This window comes from Doryrhamphus excisus, linkage group LG16, assembly GCF_037039965.1.
Source record: "Doryrhamphus excisus strain RoL-2023G ecotype Guam linkage group LG16, RoL_Dexc_Guam_v1.1, whole genome shotgun sequence".
In the NCBI taxonomy this organism is placed as follows: Eukaryota; Metazoa; Chordata; class Actinopteri; order Syngnathiformes; family Syngnathidae; genus Doryrhamphus; species Doryrhamphus excisus.
Window position 1 is genome coordinate 10,198,261 of NC_136372.1, and position 25,543 is coordinate 10,223,803.

General features: G+C 45.3%; 1 protein-coding gene across 3 annotated transcripts in view; it reads left to right on the forward strand.

The window, feature by feature from the left end:
* The window catches only part of LOC131103798 (junction plakoglobin a-like), a 130,350-nt gene that overhangs the window by 80,681 nt on the left and 24,126 nt on the right, over positions 1–25,543 (forward strand). For all 3 annotated transcript variants that reach the window (XR_009119684.2, XM_058050342.2, XM_058050343.2), the window contains 8 exons: positions 2,018–2,239; positions 8,493–8,746; positions 9,326–9,564; positions 18,525–18,726; positions 18,805–18,949; positions 19,027–19,130; positions 21,027–21,146; positions 24,170–24,388. Coding sequence is in view for 2 of the 3 variants with exons in the window: in XM_058050342.2 (XP_057906325.1) it covers positions 2,018–2,239; positions 8,493–8,746; positions 9,326–9,564; positions 18,525–18,726; positions 18,805–18,949; positions 19,027–19,130; positions 21,027–21,146; positions 24,170–24,388 (1,505 nt within the window). In the remaining variant the exon portion in view is untranslated. The remainder of the gene's footprint in view (positions 1–2,017; positions 2,240–8,492; positions 8,747–9,325; positions 9,565–18,524; positions 18,727–18,804; positions 18,950–19,026; positions 19,131–21,026; positions 21,147–24,169; positions 24,389–25,543) is intronic.

The following is a 25,543-nucleotide window of genomic DNA, read 5'->3' on the forward strand; positions in this document are numbered from 1 at the left end:
CTAGATATTCCTGCGCCTGACTCGTGAGGGTGCGCCAACCTTGTCTTACCAAAAGAATGGAGCTCTAGCTGTTTGGGTGGGATATTCGAGTGACTAATAATGGAACGCACATCCTCTTTCAAACTTAGGTGACTCAGCCAATGATTTGTCAGGATTATGGCTTCAATGATAATAAAAACATATTGATCCTGTCGAGTACAGCAGTACAGCAAATATAGAACATCCCAAACGACTGGGGACCGGGTCTATAAACAAGTCAGAGATTTAAAAGAAGGATCTTAAAAGGATCAGGCAGAGACTACCCAAGCACAGTGGTACCTAGGTTTCTCTTATTATTCAAAAAACGTATTGTACGAAAAGGCTTGAGAGGGCTTGAGAGCTTTCCAAACAAGCCAAACAAAAGACAATGAAGCCACAACAGAAAGAGCACACACCTGAACTAAATAGGGAGTATGAAATTGAGGCAGGTGCGTGAAATAAACAGGGATACAGAAGGGAACAAGGAAGTAGTTACAAAATAAGGGCATGGACACCGGAACAGAGGCAAAGAAGGAAACTAAAAAAGCTGTCACGAGCGGGTAACGGCCGCATCGTGACAATGACTGTATTAACATTTGTGGTCTTACCTTTTATTTATGACCTTATTGTAGCATGTACATTGCCTTATTAGAGTAGACTTAAGTACCAAACAAGAACAGTTTACAAGATCTGGGCTAGACTCAGAAAATCAAAATTTGGCTCTAGAAGTGAGAGTAAGGAGGCAAAACACAAATAATTAAGATGTGGTGGTACCTTATATTATAATGTGAAACAAACACCATAGAACAATACACACATATTTAGCTACGAATGGCCATTCACTAACATAAATTCACAATTCTAGCTCAATCAATTTACAATGTGGTACATTCATTAAAATATTCAAAAGAAAGCCAGAATCCCAAGGCATATGGCAACAGTTCAATGGCCCGGCAATTGAGTGTCCAGAGGGTCAAGAGGTATGGCTCGGTGTGTAATCCCTCCCGGATAATATACTGCACTGATTGGTGGCGCACCGTCATGTGACTTGGTGACACACCTGGTGACATAGCAACGACGTGACTTCACACCCACAGGTAATTTATCCATCCATTGTCTATACCACTTATCCCCACTAGGGTCACAGTAATGCAGGAGCCTATCCCAGCTGTCTTGGGGCGAGAGGCGGGGTACACCCTGGACTGGTGGCCAGCCAATCACAGGGCACATATGGACAAACAACCATTTACACTCACATTCATACCTATGGACAATTTGAAGTCGACAATTAAATAACAGGCATATTTTTGGAATGTGGGAGGAAACCTGCCCTGCGCCATGCCTGTACTGTGCCAACAGGGTGTGGCCAGCACACTTTGCAAATGTCGTGTCGCAGAGCAGTCTGGCACAGCAACCACACACCTGCGCCTCCATCCGTCTCACTATGGCAAAGAGTGACAAAGAGGGAGGAGAGAAGGTGTGAGAGGGTTTAACACAGCCATGTGTAATCTTAACCAATCAAATGAGCGTCTCTCATTGACTTTAAATGCACATCACAGGCCACAATGCACATCATGTACCAAGTACACCACCTCTTGGGACACGTCATGTGTTGCTGACAGTTACAGGAAACACAACATCAGGCTAATCCAGGCATCTTACTTGTTTTCCACCAGCAGTCTTGCTCTACATGGCCAAATAGGAGAACCTTTGATGGTATATTTGCAGTATCTCTTCCTCATTCTCCTTGAGAAAAAATGAACAATGTTAGGTAAAAATTGTGATCGGGTGGGTAGATCTGATCTGATCATGAATGTGAAAAATGTGAAAAAGCATAACCTCAGAAATGAGTGATGAGTGGAGCTGTCTTGTGTTTTTTTCTTTGAGTTTCTACTTTTAAAATGTTGATTTTGGGGGACAAGCCATTTATTTAGGGGGGGCTTGCGGTGTACTGCTTCTCAAATATCTTCTGATCTGTGGGATGTGATGTTTTTTGCAGTGAGTGAGGCAAACAGTGTGGTGAAAGTGGCCGAGTGGCAGCAGACCTACTATGCATCAGACTCTGGCATCCAATCGGGCGCCACCACGGTGCGGGATGATGACAGCAGTACTGGGTACAGTGGCAGTAAGAAGTACACAAGTAATATAACGAGTACTACCACTGCACCTGTAACAACCAAGGCTGAAGGAGGATCAGCTGGTGAACAGGAAGGCCCCACAGGTGAGACTTTTGGTAAAAGTTGACTGTTTTTTGTGTTTCTGTCTGCTTAGTCTCCATCCATTCTACCCTGCTTACCTGTTCAGGGTCAAAGAGGGCTCAGCAGAGCAAATATTAATCTCTCAATCTGTGCCACTTTGACATTATATCTTTTTCAGGTGGTATAGTGTTTGTCTCTCATGCTGCAGGTTCTGGGTTTGATCCCCAGGTCATTTTTGGGGTGCAAGATACAGTGGAACCTCAGTTTTTGTTATTTATTCATTCAAGTCAGAGAAGCAACTTTTCCCATAGGAAATAATGTAAATGGAAATCAATCTGTTGCAGACACGCAATATTAACAACAATAAGCTGCAATTAGCAATTAGCTTTACATACAAACAAGGGTTTCCCAAGGCAAACAGGTCTGAGGTGACGGGACAGACCAAGAGTGATTCAGAAGACCCTTATGAACAAAAGCAATAGGAGGAACCGTACCTCGCCTGGATTTGGGATACCGGGGCCTCACCCTGGAGCCAGGCCGGGGAGAGGGGCTCGCAGGCGAGCGCCTGGTGGTCGGGCCTTCACCCGTGGGCCCGAAGAAGCCACACGGGATCTCCCCCTCGTAGACCCAACACCCACGGGAGCAAGCATGAGGGTCTGGTGCATTGTGTGTTGGGTGGCGGTCAAGGGTGGGTGCCTGGGCGACCTGGTCTTCGGCGGCCAAATCTGGTTCTTGGGACATGGAATGTCACTTCTCTGGTGGGGAAAGAACCTGAACTTGTGTGAGAGGTTGAGATATTCTGACTAAACATAGTCGGACTCACCTCGACCCACAGTTTGGGTTCTGGAACCAAACTCCTCGAGAGGGGCTGGACCTTGTTCTACTCTGGAGTTGCTGCAGGGGAGAAGCTGGGAACTGGTGTGGGCTTATTAATACCGCCCTGGCTTGGTGCCTCTGTGTTGGAGTCAGCCCCGTGAACAAGAGGGTCATTTCCCTACGCCTTTGGGCTGTGGAAAGTGTCCTTGTGCGTACGTGCCAAACGGCAGTTCGCAGTACCCGGCCTTCTTGGAGTCCATCAGGAGGGTGCTAGAGAGCACCCAGCTGGTGACTACTGGGAGACTTCACCTGCCTCCACTGCTGAGGCAGCTGACCGGAGCTGCGGCTGCAAGGCGGTTGGTGCTAGTCGTGGCGGCAAGCCCCGAACCCGATGGTGGACACCAGAGGTCAGGGCTGCCGTTAAGCTGAAGAAGGAGTCCTATTGAGCATTGATGGCTTGTGGGACTCCAGAAGCGGCTGACAGGTACCGCCAGGCCAAACGGCTCGCAGCTTCAGTGTTTGTCGAGGCAAAAACTCGGGTGTGGGAGGAATTCGGTGAGGCCACGGAGCACGACTTTCGGTCGGCCTCGAAGAGGTTCTAGCAAACTGTCCGGCGCCTCAGAAAAGGGAAGCAGTGCCCGGTCCACACTGTTTACAGTGTAGACGGGGGCCTGCTGACCTCGACTGGGGATGTAGTCGGACGGTGGAAGGAATACTTTGAGGCCCTTCTCAATCCCACTGACATACCTTCCATAGAGGAAGCAGAGTCTGAGGACACATACGTGGACAGTACCATCACCGTGGCTGAGGTATCTGGGGTGGTCAAAACGCTCCTCAGTGGCAAAGCTCCGGGGGTGGACGAGTTCCGCCCAGAATTCCTCAAGCCTCTGGATGTTGAGGGACTGTCTTGGCTGGCACGCCTCTTCAACATTGCGTGGAAGTCGGGAACAGTACCTTTGGATTGGCAGACCGGGGTGGTGGTCCCCCTTTTCAAGAAAGGTGACCGGAGGTGCCGGTTCCAACTATAGGGGGATCACACTCCTCAGCCTCCCTGGGAAAGTCTATTCCAGGATGCTGGAGAGAAGGGTACGACCGTTGGTCGAACCTTTGTTACAAGAGGTCCAATGTGGTTTTCGTCCTGGTCGTGGAACACAGGACCAGCTCTACACCCTCACGAGGGTGCTTGAGGGTGCATGGGCGTTTTCCCAACCAGTCTACATGTGCATTGTGGACCTGGAAAAGGCATTTGACCATGTCCATCGTGGCGTCCTTTGGGGGGTGCTCCAGGAGTACGGGATTGGTGGCGCTCTATCCGGTCCTTGTACAAACGGGGCAGGTCTAGTTCGCATTGCCAGTAGTAAGTCGAGCCTGTTTCCGGTAAACGTGGCCTCCACCAAGGCTGCCCTTTGTCACCGATTCTCTTCACAATTTTCATGGACAGAATTTCTAGGCGCAGCCAAGGTGTTGAGTGAGTTCAGTTAGGGGGCCTTAGAATCTCATCTCTTCTATTTGCAGATGATGTGGTGCTTACTGGGACGGTTTGCAACTGAGTGTGAAGCGTCTGGGATGAGACTCAGTACCTCCAAATCAGAGGCCATGGTTCTCAGTCGGAAAAGGGTGGAGCGCTCCCTCCGGGTTGGGAATGAGGTCCTGCCCCAGGTGGAGGAGTTTAAGTATCTCGGGGTCTTGTTCACGAGTGAGGGAAGGTGGGAGCATGAGGTCGACAGACGGATTGGTGCAGCCTCGGCAGTAATGCAGTCGCTGTACCGGACCGTCGTGGTGAAAAGAGAGTTGAGCCGGAGGGCAAAGCTCTCAATTTACCGGTCGATCTATGTTCCCACCCTCACCTATGGTCATGAGCTTTGGGTCATGATCGAAAGAATGAGATCGCGGATACAGGCGGCTGAAATGAGTTTCCTCTGTAGGCTAGCTGGACTCACCCTAAGAGATAGGGTGAGGAGCTCAGCCATCCGGGAGTGGTTCAAAGTCGAGCCGCTTCTCCTTCACAGTCAGTTGAAGTGGCTCGGGCATCTAGTCCGGATGCCTCCCGGATGCCTCCCTGGTGAGGTGTTCCGGGCATGCCTAGCCGGTAAAAGGCCCCGGGGCAGACCTAGAACACGTTGGAGGGATTATGTCTCACAGCTGGCCTGGGAACGCCTTGGTGTCCTCCCGGTGGAGCTGGAGGAGGTGGTCGGGGACCGGGAAGTCTGGGCTTCCCTACTGAGACTGCTGCCCCCGCGACCCGGACCCGGATAAGTAGAGGAAAATGGATGATGGCATGCAGACAATAGAGAATTGACATGAAAGAATGCATACCAACAACTATTTCTTCTGATCTGTTTTGTTACTTACCATGCAGCCAAGCAAGACTGGCCATGCGGACACTATCTTGGTAGCTTGCGATAAGTTCTTTCTAGAATTCAATAGTGTTTCTCAACTTCTTTAACAAATAGCTAGCAGTAACAACTTTCTTCCCGTGGCGTTTTATTTAGTAGTTGCACTCAACAAAAAATGTATGGACAGAGTGTCAGCAACACATTTGGCACTATGGGCAATTGATTACGTGGAATGTTATGGTACAGGGAAAATTGACTCATTTGCCACAGACAATATTGTTCAATAAGCAAGACAGTGTACGAAAGCCAAGACAAAATTTTTGTCAAAAATACTGATAGCCCTGCAAAAAACATTTACTGACCAAATTTACACTACTGTTGTTGTGTCAAGATTGTCTGCACTCAGTAAACACGGACCTACGTTACCACTCCTAGAGAACATACACGGTAAATCAGGAGTCTCTAGACTCATGAACTACCAGTAGCTCCCGTACTGTCAAAATTAAAAAGCGGGGTTCAGCAGTAGCCCTGAAATCCTCAGGAGCGCTTGGGAGCATGACCAATTACAGCAGAGTGGGCGTGCCGCAGGCGGGCCGTGTGTAGAACAAATTAACAGACCGTTCTGGATAGCCATGGAAATACAGCTGGAATAGGTGCAGATTCTGAGCAATCTAGAAAGCTTTCTTTGTGGTGTATCATCACTCCATAACTCAATAAAAAGGTCTGAAAAAAAATAGCAAATTAGCAAGTGAAAAGATGACAGCAATAGTGTGCAATAGTCATTTTCAGTAATCAGTGTGTGTTATGTCTAACACACACAATAATAACTGATTTGAGAGAAATAAGTGCCTTGTTTGGATCAAAAAAATGTAAATCCTTGTAAAAATGTGAGGAAAAAGCAAGTTTATTTCTTGTGTGGATATGCAGTATTGATTTCCTCGGACAGCTTCTCCACGTCAGTATATTTCCTCAAAGGACTACATATTACACTTGCTTACAGCCAAAATCATGTCGGTGAAATTGAGCAGGCAATATGCCAGGCAAACTGCAGATTGAAAAATAGAAAATGCTATTGTCGTGCACTTAATAATATATGTTGAAATTCTCTTTGGAATGATTGAAGCGTCATGTCTGAACAATCCTCATTGCTGCTATGTTCATTTTCAGGTCTGTTAGTCCTGCCTTATGCCAAAGTTTTGATTCATCATGAACTGAAATTACTCCAGTTCCATACTGATTTGATTCATCAGGCACATGCACACACACCAGGTGAAGTAAGATGAGATTAAATTAAATAGTCCTCAGGACAAAATATCCAAACTTAAGACCACCACTCCTTGTGCTTCTGGAATCTATGGTTAACCAACCCTGACATTAGTGCATGCTTGATACTGACAATTATTAGCAGTGATGGGAATAACAGCGTTTAAATAAACGGCGCCACCAACGCCATTACTTTTTCAGTAACGGGTAATCTAACTAATTACTATTACTGTCAGCATAAAACCGTTACTATTTTCGACACCCAGTTACTGCACGTTACTGAAGCCGCCTAAAAATATATCACCAACTTCATGTTGCAGAGTGACAAGGGAGGGCTGTGAGATAACCACATAAGCAATGAGGATTGGCTAAGGTTTAGTAAGATTGCGTCTTCAGCCAATCAGAGAACTTGGGTGGGTGGGTGTTTAGAGCACATTGAGTGAGAATACAGCGTTTGCCAAAGGGAAGTACAGACACTACTTTAACCTCATTGAGGTGAAAGGTAAAAATGTACACGTCAAATGTACATTATGTCTTTGAAAAAATAAAATTGTCCACGTCTTGGGGGGGATCAGGGGCGAGTAATGCAATAGTTACTTTTACTGGTAACTAGTTCATTTTGTAGTGAGTAACTCAATTAGTAACTCAGTTACTTTTTTGGAGAAGTAACGAGTAAATATAACTAATTACTTTTTTAAAGTAACCTTGCCCAACACTGATTATAAGGAAGGATCTGGCATCACAGTCACCATGAAAAGCATGAATAAAACTTTGTTGTACAACTTTGTTGTCATCGATTGAGATCCTGCAGCGGCCACAAGGTCCACCTCCTCAATAAGGCACATGTACAGTCTCATTTGAAGTTTGCCAATTAACACAAATAAATGATTCAGATAACGTGTAGGGGAATGTGATGTGGTCGGTTCACACCGAAATTGAGGTCTTTGGCATCAACATGACTTGATGTGTTTGGAGGCAAAGAAATGCTGAATTTGACCCAAACAACAGGATGCAAAGTGTACATGAAGACGCCAAGGCATTGAGAGGCTGTACACCATAGAATCATGCTGGGGGATTAAATACTTATTTCCCTCAATCATTTGAGTAATTTTGTTTGGATTTTTTTTCATGTTTATACATTTTGTCCTGCAAATGTGAGGGAAAGGTACACATTGATATTGACTATAACAATATGTGTCATTAACGCAGCTCAATGTCCTATCACTCTTGGCTGCGGTCCCCTTATACCCGCACGCTGCTCGGAACAGACGTCGCTACAAGTTCCCCACAAACTGCCATATCCAATCGCCTTGTTAAAATATCCTATGCAAAACAATTTGGTAAAGAAAATGTTGACAATGGTTGAGATGGTTCGGACATGTCCAAAGGAGAGATAGTGAATATATTCGTTGAAGGATGCTGTGTTTAGAGCTGCCAGATAGGAGGCGTAGATGAAGACCAAAGAGGATTGGATGGAGGACCCTGAAGGGGAAAGCTGAAAGAGAAAGAAGAAGACCCTCCAGTGTGAACATAGCCATATTCACTTTCATTGAAAAGAGTAAAGACAAAAATATTTTCTCAGACTTAGGGTATGTCGGTTTCAGTTTGTTGTCCTCAGTTCATTTTCTTAGTCGCCCAGTCATAGCAGTCAACTGGCATCCAGAGTTAGAAGTTACCTCAACCTCCAAAGCAATAACTAATTGACATCATTAATTTGATTGTATCAATGATCGTATCACATTAAATACTATCTGCATAGAATACATGTCCCCCGACATGTGACCCAGTCATCTGAAGTCCACTGTGGTCATCAATGGATGGTGTCACTTCATGCTTTCTGTGTCACAATTTATTTCCCCAGATTTAGATGCTCAGTACTCACTAACCCGGGCTCAGCGTGTCAGGGCTGCCATGTTTCCAGAGACGCTGGTGGAGGGAGAGGTAGCCATGCCTCTCCAATCGGATGCCACACAACAGAGCAATGTGCAAAGATTGGCTGAGCCATCACAGTTACTAAAGACAGCTATAGTCCACCTGATCAACTACCAGGATGATGCAGAGCTGGCAACGAGAGCAGTGCCGGAGCTCACTAAGCTGCTTGCAGATGATGATCCGGTACTTCCTGCCACTTTCACTTTACTGTGGATTTGTTCATTCATACATCATACATAGGTCGTTGTATTCTCAGAGCATTGAAGTGATCACAACACATTAAATATTAAATATGATTTCCCAAATTTGTAATGCAAAAGTTTGACGTGAACATGCAATAAATCCACATGACATGTTGTGTCCAGACTGTGTAATGTTTCTGTAATTTGAATTGTAATAATTGCAATATTATAGCTTTTTTCTTTTATGAGGGAGACAGAAGCAGACTTACCTGAAGAATGAGAAACATTTATCATAAAAATGAATTTAAATGTCTGGAAATATATTTCTACAAAACCCCGGGCAGAATTTGAAAATGACTTGCATAGATTATAGGGCTGTAGAAATGTATGCTCACAAATGGTTATGAATATATATTGCATTTATTATTGCATATTATTAAAGAATAAACCATTCACTGTAATTTATGATACATCTGCTGTTATAGAAAGGTTGACTGATTAACAACAAATCTTGACTTCTATTTTAGTTTTGACCATATGACAAACCCATCCCTAACACATTTCTTGCTGCACTTACTAGGTTGTGGTGAACAAGGCAGCCATGATAGTCAACCAGCTCACTCGTAAGGAGGCCAGTCGCCGGGTTCTGGTGCAGTCCCCGACCATGATAGGTGCGGTGGTTCGCGCCATGACTACAACAGTTGACATGGAAACAGCTCGTTGCACAGCTAGCGTCCTCCACAGTCTGTCACACCAGAGTGAGGGACTGCAGGTCATATTCAAGTCCGGAGGGATACCAGCGTTGGTTCGCATGCTAAGGTAGAAAGACTTTAATTGGACTACCAAGTTAAAAAAAATACATAAATTTGCCTTCATCAGTTCTGTGATGATAAAAGTAAGTGAAACAACTGGACAGTGCACAATAATCACAGGAGTAATTATTGGGAACCTATTGGGATCACCCCTAGGAGACACAACAATTAGGAATAAATTCTTGCCCTCTTCTTTCCTAATCTCCATTGCAAAATTATTTGGTTAAGCAAAACTCTGGGTTGCACAACATCCATGAGAAAACACACAAATTGAGGCATATTTACTCGTGATGAGCCGGATACTCGGACTGCACAGTGGCCGATGGTGGTTATGAATTCATGGTTAGCATGTTGGCCACACAGTCAGGAGATCAGGAAGATGTGGGTTGCATTCTCCGCTTGGGCATCTGTGTTTGTTTTTATGTTTTCCCTGTGCGTTGGTTGTCTTCGTATACTCCGGTTTCCTCCCACATTCCAAAAACATGCTAGGTTAATTGGCGACTCCAATTTGTCCATAGGTATGAATGTGGGTGTGAATGTTTCTTTTTCTCTATGTGCCCTGTGTTTGGCTGGCGACCAGTCGCGGGTTTACCCCACCTCTCGCCCGAAGACAGCTGGGATAGGCCAGCATTACCCCCGGTAAGACCCTAACGAGGATAAGCGGTGTAGACAATGGATGGATGGAGCTGGATACTCATTGATAATGCATTTTTGCCACATACGAGTATGAAATGAATACATTTAATCAGCATCCACATTTGAGTTTAAAGAAAATGTTCATTATGTATTCACTCTTGATTGGCCAGTCACACACAGTGAACGCCTCTCCTGAGATGGTAGCAGCCACACAGGAGCTGAGCAATGCCTCATTCACATACACGGTGTAATTGACAAATTAAAAATGGCTCATGCATTGGTCGCACTGCCTCCACTTTGTTAGGTTTTCTTCAGCTTGCCTCTATTTCAGTTTGTATCTCAAGTTACTTGGTAAATTTCTCTCATAAGGTACGGTGCATTTGACAAGACAGCTGTTCATGCTTGTATTACCTCAGTCACTTATGCATCAGGGGCAGCATGAGCACTTTTAAATGTATTTTTGTCTTATTCTATGAAGTCATCATAAAACAGGTATGCCACTTACAATATACAGTAACATTAACCAAATGACTGCCACATTGACCGGCCACAACCTTTGGTACAGCTGCATCACACACTGCCTGTGTGGTTATGATGAAATATAACACCCTCTCAATATGTTGCAGGATGCATGTTGTAATCTTTTTCACACGGACAGCCGCGACCGGGTGCTCTCGGCTTGTGTGCTGTAAGTGTATATTTGGTTGTTGTTAGTCTTCAATTCCCCAAGATGTCCTTAATGTTAGGTATCTGTGGAGTATGTATGTTGCATGGAGGAGCTATCAGTTGTGCTGTCACTATGCTAGAGACAAGATGTTGTTGCCTGCTCTGAAATAATGCCACCCAAACGGGAGCTAAATTTATTTCTTTTTGGATGATATATGAAGATATCACAGCCAGTATCTGCTACTCCTATACAGACAATACGAGAACGATGATGTCACTGACCCACTACTGCCACGTCGCTGTCACATGACCAGAAGTGAGCTTTGATGGCAAGCCAACATAATATCTGAATATTACAACGAACCTGACTCACCTCAGGATTCTCTAACGGCAATCAAGAAAACCAAAAAAAGCTAATCGTGGGCTAAAACCAAGATGGCCCCAGCACACACAATTTCTCAAATGGGTACTTGAACAATGTGCTGCCTTTAAGCGGTGAAATTAACGATACCTTATAAAATATATTATTTTATCAATCATAATTTTTTAATTGGAAGATATTTTATGAAAACAATCGTGATTAGGTTTTCCGCATTGCTAGCATACTGACCTTTTCCAGTGAAGGTTGTACTCCGTCAGGGCTGCCCTTTGTCATCGATTCATTATTGTTATGAACAGAATTCATAGGCACTGCCAGGGCTTTGAGGGGTTCCGGTTTGTTGGCCTCATGATTAGGTCTCTGCTTTGTGCAGATGATATGGTCCTGTTGGCTTCATCGAGCTGGGACCTTCAACTCTCACTGATTCTGTTCGCAGCTGAGTGTGAAGCAGCTGGGATGGGAATCATCACCTCCAAGTCCGAGTCCATAGTTCTTGCCTGCAAAAATGTGGAGTGCCATTTCCAAGCCGAGGATGAGACTCAAGTGAAGGAGTTCCTCAGGCTCACGTTCATGAGTTAGGGAGCGATAGAATAAGAGATCGACAGGTGGATTTGTGCGGCGTCTGCAGTGATGCAGACTCTGCATTGTTTCATTGTGGTGAAGAGAGAGCTGAGCCAAAAGGCAAAGCTCTAAATTTACTGGTCGATCTACATTCCTACCCTCACCTATGGCCATGAGATATGGGTAGTGACCGAAAGGACAATATCGTGGGTCCATAGGGTGGCTTGGCTCTCCCTCAGAGATTGGATGAGATGCACTTTCATCTGAGAGAAATTGAGTAGTCTCTGCATTGTAATTGTAGTAATCTCTGCATTGGGAGAAGATGAGGTGACCGGGGCATCTGGTCTGCCTTTCTGATGCTTCCCTGAGGTGTTCAGGGCATGTCTGACAAGTAGGAGGCCTCGGGGAACACCCAGGACACTTTGGAGAGACTATGTCTCTCAACTGGCCTGGGAACACCTCAGGATCCGCCAGGAGAAGCTAGACGAAGTACCTGGGTAGAGGGAAGTCTGCTGCGCCCGTGACCCAACCCTGGATAAGCGGAAGACGATGGATGGACGGACAATTGTTATTATGATATGCATGTGTTTTATCATATCTGTGGCCTTTTCAACGAAAGCTAGTCAGCTTTCCAAAGTTAATCCCTTTTAAGCCTTTACTGAGGATGAATAATTCACACTAATAATTAATTCAAGGCTTAATTCACCCTGAAAGTGAAAGGAAGACTGAATAAAATGAAGTGCTTAACAGAATGCAGGTTGGTGTCCATCTAGGTACTCTCATAGCCTTTTTTTTTTTAACCTTTTCTTGTCAACATGCACTATCCCACCCTTTGCTCCCCTGTTGCTTTATGTTGTCATTTGGCGTGTGTTTTTTCTCATCTAGAGTCATCCCCCGCAACATCTTGCATTATCCTCTTTGTGTGTCTGTGTGAATCGTGTATTAAATTGAGTGATAATTAGTAGTTAAAGTGAGATCTACGCAGCTCCTTCCAATTCATGGAAACACTTTGGCCTCTCCAATGTTGACAGCGGAAAGTTATATTTAAGCTGTGTCACGCTAAAATAAAATTTTGGCAACACAACAAACATAAGAAGCCACGTAATTTGATTCCACCCGATGAAGGAGGCCGTGAGATGGCAGGCTGTTGAGCTGTTATTTTATGTGTGTTGAGTTACTTTGGTAAATAGCACTTGTTGAATACAGTAAGTGGACAAATGTATTAGCAAGGGGGTACCATTAAATAAACTCTGCTTCTTACTACTCCTTTTTAGACATGTGGAATTGTGAATTGTAACATGAATCCACTGTATGCATGTTCTTCATAAATGATACCATAACATACCAATTTGTTACTGTTACACAATTGTTTACATTTTTAAAAATGTGGGTAAGACACATTTACAGTTTTTGATTCAAGATACGGTACCGCTTACCTTTGGCTTTGTACAACAAAGTTGGAACTTTTCGATTAGTTTAATACATCCATCCATCCATTTTCTGTACTGCTTATCCTCACCAGTGCATACTGGAACCTATCCCAGCTGACTTTAGGCGAGAGGCAGGGTACACCCTGGACTGGTCGCCAGCCAACCACAGGGCACATATAAACAAACAACGATTCACTGTTACGAGTCCTCGGTAGCGGACCACAGAATGCAGATGCAGGTTGGAGGAGTTGAACGTTCTTTAATAACAAAAGAAAAGAGGAACAAACTAAGGGCGCTGGTGGACGAGGCACACCAGGATGAGGAAACAGGCTAGGGTCTACTGGCATGGGAGGCAGGAACAGCTGGACAGGAGCGAGTGAGCTGGCAGCAAGGTCGGGATGTCGGGTAGAGTTCCAAAGAACCAGCGACTCCCAGCTGCCTCCAATCAACCTAAGTAGCGGAGCGGTCTGATGGGGAACAGGTGCGTCCAGCTGTCCCAGCTCCAGGCGGGCGATAGACTGGAGAGAGAGACAGAGAGAGGGCGAGCACCACAAGAGGCAACAGGTGATCGTCACGAGCGCCTCCTGGTTTCTCAGGAAACCGGCGGTAAAAGTTGGTGAGGAGGCGTGGGTCAAGGATAAGGGACCTCGCAACCCACGAGCGCTCCTCTAGGCCGTATCCCTCCCAGTTGACCAGATACTGGAAGCCCCTGTCCCTTCTGCTCACGTCCAAAACTGCCTTGACTGTGAATGCAGGGTGACCGTTGACTAGCCTGGGTGGAGGGGGGGGCATCTCGGGGGGCTGAGCGGGCTGAGGGTGACAGGTTTAATGCGAGAAACATGGAATACCGGGTTGCACTTGAAGGATTGTGGGAGGCGCAGCTTGACAGAGACCCTGCTGATGACCCTTGTGATGCGGTAAGGGCGGATGAACCTGGGGGCCAATTTTCTTGAGTCCATGGCGAGAGGCAGGTCACAGCAGGACAGCCACACCTCTTGTCCCACCTGGTGGTGAGGGGCAGATGTGCAGTGGCGGTTGGCTACCCGTTGGTTCCGCTCAGATGTCCTTGACGTGAACACCGTAGCGGGTGTTGTGCCGGGCTGAGCGTGCCCGGCGGAGGTGGGCGGCCACCGACGGGACTGTGGAATCCGGTTCCAAGGAGGGGAATGCTGGTGGCTGGAAACCATAGGTGGCGTGGAATGGGGACAAGCCTGTGGCGGAACTGATCAGGGAGTTATGAGCATACTCAATCCAAGGAAGATTGGTGGCCCATGTGGTTGGCTGTTGATGGCAGACGCACTGGATGGCAGCCTCCAGGTCCTGGTTGGTCCCGTCTGATCGTCACTCTGTGGGTGGTAGCCGGAAGTGAGGCAGGGGGTTGCCCCCAGGGACCTGCAAAAAGCCCTCCAAACTGCGGACGAGAACTGGCGACCTCTATCAGAAACCACCTCCAACGGAATGCCGTGAAATCGTGGTGGACCAGGAGCTGAGCGGTCTCCAGGGCAGAGACGAGCTTGGGGAGGGCGATGAAGAGAGCCATCTTTTTTTTTTTTTTTTTTTTAGAAATCCTTAAATCGTCTTTATTATTTGTGTGTATTTTTCTTTATGTATATGTGGTGATCTGTGTGGGTGGTTTATTTGTTCAAAGAAAGCACACAGAACGATGAACAATTTGTATCGTGCTCCTTCATTCCTCCGAGATGATCCCTTGTAAATCCCTTGACTTCCAGGTCATATTTTTCATTGTATTATAGAGATTTTAAACACAAATATCATGTGAGTACTTTCAGGACCACGTTTTTCCTGGCACACTTATTTACGTGAACTGCAAGGAAGAGATTTGTGAAATTTGAAAACTCATTGTTGCTCAGGCGGGGTACACCCTGGACTGGTGGCCAGCCAACCACAGGGCACACACAGACAAACAACCATTCACACCCACACTCCCACCCATGGACAAGTTGGAGTCGCTAATTAACCCAGCATGTTTCTGGAATGTGGGAGGAAACCGGAGTACCTGGAGAAAACCCACGCATGCACGGGGAGAACATGCAAACTCCACACAGAGATGGCCGAGGGTGGAATTGAACCTTGGTCATCTTTGACAATCTTTGAAAATCTGTCCACGATGGTGAGGATGGTGGTCTTGCCGCTTGAAGAGGGGAGACCAGTAACAAAATCCACGGCTATGTGGGACCAGGGCCGGGACAGGATGGGCAGGGGTTGGAGGAGTCCAGCGGGGGCCTGGTGGGAGGCTTTGTTCCGGGCGCAGACTGCACAGGCAACCACAAACCTCTTGGCGTCTGCTCGGAGGGTGGGCCACCAAAAACGTTGGAAAAGGAGGAAAATGGTGCGGTTGATACCGGGTTGGCATGCCAGCTTGGAACTGTGGGCCCTGCATAACATGTCGGAGCGGAGTCTGGGAGTGACAAACAGGCGTCGAGGTGGATGTTGAGGATGCAAGGGTTAGGGATGATAGGTTCTGGGGTGGTCTGTTTGGTGGGGGCAGCGTAAATGCGGGATCAGGCGTCCGACTTAGTGTTCTGGGATCCTGGGCGGAAGGTAATAATGAAGTTAAAACGGGTGAAGAACAGGGCCCACCTGGGTTGGCGGGGGTTGAATCTATGAGCGGAGCGGAGATAGGCCAGGTTCTTGTGATCCGTGAGGACTGTAAATGGGAGTTCCGCCCCCTCCAACCAGTGCCTCCACTCTTGGAGGGCCAGGACGACGGCCAGGAGTTCCATGTTGCCAATGTCGTAATTCCGTTCAGCTGGAGTGTCAGGCGTCGGGAAAAGAAGGGACAAGGCATCGACCTCGACAAAGAAGGGTTAGGGTGAACCAGGGCAAGTGCAGAAGGGAAAAAAGCCTTAAGCGTTTTGAAAGCGGAGTCTGTTTCCGGGGTCCAAACAAACGGGATGTTGGAGGAGGTGAGTCTGTTAAGGGGCTTTGCGATGCGACTGAAGTTGCGGATGAAACGGCGGTAAAAATTGGAGAACCCTAGAAACCTTTGTAGGTGCTTGCGAGAGATTGGGACCAGTCAGTTAGTTACCGCCTGAATGTTGGCAGGGTCAGCTCTAAGCTGGCCCTTTTCCACGACAAACCCCAGAAACTGGGTGGATGATGCCTGAAAACAGCATTTCTCAGCCTTAACAAATAATTTGTTCTCCAGGAGATGTTGGAGAACCAGGCGTACATGTTGGTTGTGTCTTTCAAGGGAAGGGGAATAGATGATCGAGGTATACAAAAAGGAAGCGTCTGAGCATAATGCGAAGGATGTCGTTGACTAAGTTTTGGACGCCGTGGGCATTTGTGAGACCGAAGGGCATTACCAGGTACTCAAAGTGGCCGATATGTGTGTTAAACGGCGTCTTCCATTCATCACCATCTCGAATGCGCACGGGTGATAGGCATTGCGGAGGTCAAGCTTGGTGAAGAATTTGGCAGTGTGAAGGGGTGTAAAGGCGGAGTCCAGTAGGAGTAGGGCGTATTTATTTTTTATCGTAATTTGATTGACGGCGCGATAGTCGATGCAGGGACGTAGCGTTTCGTCTTTCTTTTCGATGAAAAAGAACCCCGCAGCAAGGGGTGAGGAGGAGGGTCCAGAGAGAGGGGAGGAGATGTGGTACTCAAGGGCTTTCATCTCGGGTTTAGAGAGGTTATATAGGCGGGATGAGGGTAAAGCGGCCCCCGCGAGGAGGTCAATGCTACAGTCATAAGGGCAGTGGGGGGGGGGGGGGGGTTGGGGACAGGGCTTTGTCCTTGCGAAAGGCGGCTCTAAGGTTGTGGTAAACGGAAGGTACTCCCGACAGATCGATAATCCCCGGTTGGGTAGGCAAAGAGGGTGACGAGTGGCTGGCAGCAGAGCGGAGACAATGGGTGTTGCAGAACAAACTCCAATTGAGGACCATGGACCGTGGCCAGTCAATGCAAGGGTTGTGTTTGAGGAGGTAGAGAGGGGATAATAAAGAAACTCAATGATTCGCGGTGGTTGCCAGATAGTAGGAGGCTGAGTGGCTTGGACTGGTAATAAATGCAGGCCAGGAGACGGCCGTCAAGGGAATGAACCTTCTTGGGCTCAGGGAGCCTAATCACTGGTATAGCACAGCGTTTTACACAGACATCATCCAAAAAATTGTCATCTGCGCCGGAGTTGACGAGTGCATGAAAGTCAACGTGATCCCCGGCCCAAGACAGCGTACCTTGAAGCTGCATTCTGGCGGCAGCAGGTGGTGACGGCGACCGTTGCCTAGAGGGAAGGCCGGTAGGCGACAGGTGGCGAGAGCGACAAGGAGGTGCTTGGCAGGGTCGAGTGGGACAGCGGGAGATAGTGTGGGCCGCCTCGCTGAAGTAGATGCAGAGACGCAGGCGGTGTCTGCGCTGCCTCTCCTCCATGGTGAGCCGATTCCCTCCAAGCTGCATGGGTTCATCCAGGCTAGGGTCCACTGGCATGGCAGGCAGGGACAGCTGGAGAGGAGCGAGAGAGCTGGCAGCAAGGTCGGGATGTCAGGTAGAGTGCCAAAGAACCAGCGACTCCCAGCTGCCTCCAATCAGCCTAAGTAGCAGAGCAGTCTGATGGGGAACAGGTGCGTCCAGCTGTCCCAGCTCCAGGCAGGTGATCGTCACATTCACACTCACTTTCATACCTATAGACAATTTGGAGTCGCCAATTAACCTAGCATGTTTTTGGAATGTGGGAGGAAACCGGAGTACCCAGAGAAAACCCACACACACACGGGGAGAAATTGCAAACTACACAGAGATGCCGAAGCCGGGAATCAAACTCAGGTCTCCTAGGTGTGTGACTTGCGCGCTAACCATTCGTCCACTGTGCAGCCTAGTTTAATACAATTAAATGGAAATTGTTTTGTATTCCAAATGCACTGTTTTTAAAATCGTAAGTCATGAATGCTTATTTGGTGAGACAAAGGGAAATGTGAAAAAAGTGCATTTACATCAATAAGAACTTTCTGTTCCAATCCTAATCAGATGGTGGGGTGCTGAAAGATTCCCACCTATCGCGCCAGAAACAACATGTTCTTTGGTAAATGCCACACGGCAGGACATCATGCCACCCCCATGAATTTTGTTTCTGACAATTTGGATAGGTTGTCTGTCATATTTCTAAAAGAATAATCTATTCTAATTGCTTCCATACTATACAGCTTGATATCCCAGCAGATTGAGTGTGACTTAGTTCATTATAATGATTTCTGTTCTTTTCTTATTTGAGTAATTTACTTTATGTTGGCAGGAGGTCGAAGGAAGTCACTATGTTTATTTTTCTCATTTATACAGTTCACCTGTGGAGTCTGTTTTATTTTACGCCATAACCACCCTTCACAATCTGTTGTTGCACCAAGAGGGTGCCAAGATGGCTGTGCGTCTTGCTGATGGTCTACAGAGGATGGTGCCCTTACTGAAGAAAAGCAACCCAAAGTTCTTGGCTATCACTACAGACTGTCTGCAGCTCTTGTCTTACGCCAACCAGGAGAGCAAGGTGAGGGATATAATTCATTGTATATCTGGACATATTGTTATTACCGTGTTTACCATCTATATACCATATTCTTATCAGCTCATCATACTTGCCAATGGGGGCCCAGATGGCCTGGTGTTCATCATGAGGAACTACAATTATGAGAAGCTTCTGTGGACCACCAGTCGGGTGCTCAAAGTACTGTCTGTTTGTCCCAGCAACAAGCCCGCCATAGTAGAAACTGGTATGGCAAAATAACTAAACAGTTATGCTGAGAGGTGATATAGTGTTATATCCGTGTATTTTTGCATACCAATCAAGGTGGTATGCAGGCTTTGGGTCAGCATCTCACCGGATCAAGTCAGCGTCTGATTCAGAACTGTCTGTGGACACTCCGTAACCTGTCAGATGCTGCTACCAAGCAGGTACGTGTTAAAACACTAGAGCAGAGGTAGGGAACCTATGGCTCGGGAGCCAGGTAGGGCTCTTTTGATGACTGTATCTGGCTCTCAAGCATTTCTTACCACAATAAAAATGTATTTTTGCTAACATTTTAAAGTAAACATCACAGAAATGAGTGTTAAAAATAATATTAAAAATCAACAACTTTCTTATGCATTTTAATTTGTCCATCTATATTCTGCTGCAATACTGCCAACCATATCTATCTTTCCTGATGATATTTTCCAGGTCAAACACCAAAACTTGATTATTACTGGGTAATGCTGTAGTCTACCTCGGTCATTGAGATGTCAAAAAAACATGTAAATGTAAACTTTCTTCCTTTAGTCAAATAGCTAAAGCTGCAGAACCAAGCCTTCTGACGAAGATGGCCAAAAGAATGAAATACGTCTACGGAGTACGGTGCAAAACTATGCAGCAGCAGAAGTTGTATTAATGGCAACAAGTATTTGATTTATTATTAGACACTGCGCTGCTCACGAAAGTGTGCTGGCCACACCCCATTGGCGTGGGGTAGTGTGCCTGGTCTACGTAATTAGAGCCCATTATCTAAAACTATTGGTCTTACATAAAAATGCACACATTTTATTGCATTCAATGTTTAAAAAAATGGCTCTCACAGATACACATTTTAAAATATCTGGCCTTCATGGCTCTCTTCGCCAAAAAGGTTCCCGACCCCTGCACTAGAGGATGATCAATAATAATGCCTCAAATAACACAGTATTTAAATGCTGTCAGTTCTACTATAAATGGATTTACTCTCCAGCTCATAATGCCTGTTCATATTTACTATCCGGTGAACTAAATCTGATACCACTTGCTTTACATTTTCAATGTAACACCTGAAATACCCCCAAATGCAAGTTAAGAACTACATATATTCAGTTGGCAACGGCAGGATGGAGATACACCACCAAACTTCCGCTGCTGTTTTTGTTGACTAAAGATATGCATATGTTTGTTGGCAATTTGGAAATACAAAATATTGATGTTGAAGCCAAGAAGCCACAGCCAAGAAAGCTTTGATTGAAGGAAGCAGAGGGAAATTCAATATACTGTACTTGGACCACCAACTGCAAAATACTAAATATTTATCAAGTCAAATTTCGGACCCGTATAAATTCATGCACATGCCATCAATGGCACCAAGCATCTGGGCAAATACCATCATAGAAAATTGACAACTAATTAATTCATTAGTGTCAGGGACCTATTATGCTTTTTCCACTTTTTAAATGTAGTTAGAATGTTGTATTCTTGTGTTAAACGATGCAAACTTTCAGATAATGAGGTTTGCACATTTGGATGTGAGCCCTGAAAGGAGTTTGTTTTGCTTCAAAACAGTTGGTTTCAAAAGACGTGGTAAAACTGTCCCTTTGTGATGTCACAGAGGGGCGGACTTCCTGATATGGTTCTTAGTTAGGAAGCACTTTAGGCGCGTGACCAATCACAACAGAGTGGGCATGCGCGGACATAGTACAAGCGGGTGAGAATGGTGAGAAACCAAGTGTCTGATATTATGTATTGATTTACTCATTTTTTAATTATAGTATATATGATGTATCATTATACATTGTTTATTATTTTATTTCACTTTTATAAAATATTGAACATGAGCGATTATCAATGTTAACATAATTAACGGTAGTGAACAGCATTTGGATTAAATAAGTTTCTTCCTGTTCCTTTGTGTGACTGTGACTTGTGTAGTTTTGTTGTTTTTGTAATTTGAAAGAAAATAAACCCTAACTAAAAAGATGTTGTGTACTGTGTATTAATGGCCAAGTCCTGTCTTATGCTGCAAATGAGAAACCCTTCAGGTTCAAAACCCTTCATTTCTTTGTCTCTCTCTGTAGGAAGGGTTGGATGGTCTGCTGCAGATATTAGTCACCCAGCTGGGCTCAGATGATGTCAATATGCTGACCTGCGCAACAGGCATCTTGTCCAACCTCACCTGTAACAACTCCCGCAACAAGGTAGCCATGACGATTAACACGGAGTGTCCAGAAAATGGGGGCATTTATTTATTGTTATTTGATGTGTAAATACATAACCAACAAGAAACCTGCCGTGTCGTGTTAAATGCAACTCTGGAATCTCAAACGTCACAATCTAAAATCTTCGTAAAGTGATGATTTTTGTATGGATTATTAAAACTCTAGAATGATCTGTGTAACAACACTTTTTGTTATTCATCTACTTAATAATGAGTAACTGGCCTGTCTTTACACACATTACAGTATTCAGTATTCCATTGTTTATTGCGGGGATAGGTGCCCAAAATAGCCCACAATAAATATAAATGCCAACTGTATTTGTTTATTTATTTATATCTTTTGAGGGTGAGGTTTTTTTTTTACAGTACAGTGCATCCGGAAAGTATTCACAGCGCTTCACTTTTTCTACATTTTGTCATGTTACAGCCTCATTCCAAACTGAATTAAATTAATCTCTTACCTCAAAATTCTACACAAAATACTCCATTATGACAATGTGAAAAAAGGTTTTTTTTACATGTTTTGAATTTATTAAAAATAGAAAACAAAAAAATCACATTTACATAAGTATTCACAGCCTTTGCCATGAAGCTCAAAATTGAGCTCAGGTGCATCTTTTTTCCACTGATCATCCTTGAGATCTTCCTACAGCTTAATTTGAGTCCACCTGCAGTAAATTCAGTTGATTGGACATGATTTGGAAATATAATAACTGTCTATATAAGGTCCCACAGTTGACTGTGCATGTCAGAGCACAAACGCCAAGCATGAAGTCAAAAGAACTGTCTGTAGACCTGCAAGACAGGATTGTCTTGAGGCACAAATCTGGGGAAGGATACAGAAAAATTTCTGCTGCTTTGAAGGTCCCAATGAGCACAGTGGCCTCCATTATTCGTAAATGGAAGACGTTTGGAACCACCAGGACTCTTCCTAGAGCTGGCCTTCTAAACTGAGCGACCGGGGAAGAAGGGCCTTAGTCAGGGAGGTGACCAAGGCCCCGATGGTCACTCTGTCAGAGCTCCAGCGTTCCTCTGTGGAGAGAGGAGAGCCTTCCAGAAGGACAACCATCTCTGCAGCAATCCACCAATCAGGCCTGTATGGTAGAGTGGCCAGACGAAAGCCACTCCTTAGTAAAAGGAACATGGCAGCCCGTCTGGAATTTGCCAAAAAGCACCTGAATGACTCTCAGACCATGAGAAACAAAATTCTCTGGTCTGATGAGACAAAGATTGAACTCTTTGGTGTGAATGCCAGGCGCCATGTTTGGAGGAAACCAGGCACTGCTCATCACCAGGCCAATACCATCCCTACAGTGAAGCATGGTGGTGGCAGCATCATGCTGTGGGGATGTTTTTCAGCAGCAGGAACTGGCAGACTAGTCAGGATAGAAGGAAAATGAATGCAGCAATATATAGAGATATCCTGGATGAAAACCTGCTCCAGAGCGCTCTTGACCTCAGTAGACTGGTCATGTACCTTGACCATATAGACAGTAGACATTAGCACACAGCCAAGATCTCAAAAGATTGGCTTCAGAACCACTCCGTGAATGTCCTGGAGTGGCCCAGCCAGAGTCCAGACTTGAATCCGATCGAACATCTCTGGAGAGATCTGAAAATGGCTGTGCACAGACGTCTCCCATCCAACCTGATGGAGCTTGAGACTTATTGCAAAGAAGAATGGGCAAAACTGCCTAAAGATAGGTGTGCTAAACTTGTGGGATCATATTCAAAAAGACTTGAGGCTGTAATTGCTGCCAAAGGTGGATCAACAAAGTATTAAGCAAAGGCTGTGAATACTTATGTAAATGTGATTTTTTTTGTTTTCTATTTTTAATAAATTCAAAACATGTCAAAAAAACCTTTTTTTGCATTGTCATAATGGAGTATTTTGTGTAGAATTTTGAGGTAAGAGATTAATTTAATTCAGTTTGGAATGAGGCTGTAACATGACAAAATGTAGAAAAAGTGAAGCGCTGTGAATACTTTCCGGATGCACTGTATATCTAAAGTTTAGATTATTTAGATATTTCCTGACATTTCTCTCATGTTTAAGCACTCTCAAAGTTCAAATTGCGTTTCAATTTTATTGAGCAACCTGCTTAGTTGGATGGACACAACAAATTATTGACTCACTGACCATTCGGCCATTCGGCTATGGCGTTTTTGTGTCCCTGTTAAAGTGTGGTGCATTTGTTCATTCATTCATTTTGTACCGCTTATCCTCATGAGGGTCGTGGAGGTGCTGGAGCCTATCCCAGCTGTCTTCGGGCGAGAAGCGGGTACACCCTGGACTGGTCGCCAAATACAATTTGGAGTCTGCAATTAACCTCACCCGGAGAAAACCCACACATGCACGGGGAGAACTTGCAAATTCCACACAGAGATGGCCGAGGCGTAGAACTTGGGTCTCCTAGCCGTGTGGCCTGCGCACTAATCACTCGCCCACTCTGCAGTCATGGTCGTGCATTTGTTGTTGTACTCCGTGAGCCAAGGATTCATATGTTCGAGCCGTGGTTTTGGTTTAGCGTGTCCGGGGGTCTGACTGACCTCTTATGCCATTTTGGTGTAGAGCATTTTGTCGGCATTGTGGCTTTTTTCAGAGGGAGGGCTTACGGCCGAGCAGTGTTTGGAGTTGCATGGTTGGCTATTGTTTATTTTAACAGCTGGCTGTCAATACAGTAGCTAGTAGTATAGTAGCTGTTTGCTAGTTTGCTGTCATATGGCCAACCATGATCACAACAGGAAGATGGTCTAAAGCCGATCATGACACAGAAGAATACAACACTCAATTCTTCTTAAAGGGCCAGGCTTAGCCTCTAACAGCATCCGTACACTGTAAAATAGTTTTTAAAAAGCAGTGAAATTGCATTAGAAATCGTGAACCCACAAAAGGTGAACCACGATGGAGCAAGGGAACACTCTATATAACTAATTGCCTGTATTGATCAACTCCATGATTTGTTGTTGTATGAAACATTTCCCCAAATTCTCGTACTTCAGACTTTGGTGACTCAATTTGGTGGTGTGGAGGCTCTGATCCATGCTGTGCTACGTGCTGGGGAGAAGGAGGATGTTGCCGAGCCAGCAGTTTGCGCCCTGCGCCACCTCACATCCCGCCACCAAGACGCTGAGCTGGCCCAGAATGCTGTGCGGCTGCACTATGGTATCCCTGCTGTTGTCAAGCTGCTAGGACAACCACACTATTGGCCTGTTGTAAAGGTGAGGCAAATATAGAAATATGTCTGAGGAGATTCTCACTCATCAAGGTCATGGTAATCCGCAAAGGTTGAATTACGGCAACTGGACTTTCTTCAACAAAAGGTTGTTCGCCCACCGGTGGCAAAACTTAGTGGTCACTCTTTCTGTAGAATGGGACAGTCTTTGGTGGACATGTCAGGATATTGTTGGAAACAAACTATAGGTGATGGTGCAAGCCTCCTCTTCTGTTTAGGGAGATCCTTTTTAATTTGACATATATGGCTTCTTTCACATCTATTTCAAACGAGTGGTCCTCCCAATCCAGAATTTGGACATCATTGTCCTCAAGGGATGTCCTTTCTATTTGAGATACAAATTCATTTCTGACTCTTGCCCCAAAGGAACTGCCTGTCTATGTTGTGTTTATAAGGCTTGTTTGGTCTCTTCAATGTAGGGGTTATAGCACTTCTCCCTACACTATACTGCATGAACAACAATTTTGAGTTTTCTTCTCAGAACATTGGATGAACCAGCTCTTGGACGGCAGTTTGCCAGCCATGTGGGGCCACAATAACAATTCCATTGTGACCAGCCCACAAAATGTTAGAGTTTAAGAAGCCTTTTGGATGAAAAGTGAAACATCTTGCAACAAGCAACAAGAATCAAGTTGCATCTTGGAAAGGAAAATGGAAAAGTCCAAATTGAGATGAAAGTCTAGGCGGTGACATCCACACATCCTTTTAGACGTACAGTGCATCCGGAAAGTATTCACAGCGTTTCACTTTTTCTACATTTTGTCATGTTACAGCCTCATTCCAAACTGAATTAAATTAATCTCTTACCTCAAAATTCTACACAAAATACTCCATTATGACAATGTGAAAAAGTTTTTTTTGACATGTTTTGAATTTATTAAAAATAGAAAACAAAAAAATCACATTTACATAAGTATTCACAGCCTTTGCTTAATACTTTGTTGATCCACCTTTGGCAGCAATTACAGCCTCAAGTCTTTTTGAATATGATCCCACAAGTTTAGCACACCTATCTTTAGGCAGTTTTGCCCATTCTTCTTTGCAATAAGTCTCAAGCTCCATCAGGTTGGATGGGAGACGTCTGTGCACAGCCATTTTCGATCGGATTCAAGTCTGGACTCTGGCTGGGCCACTCCAGGAC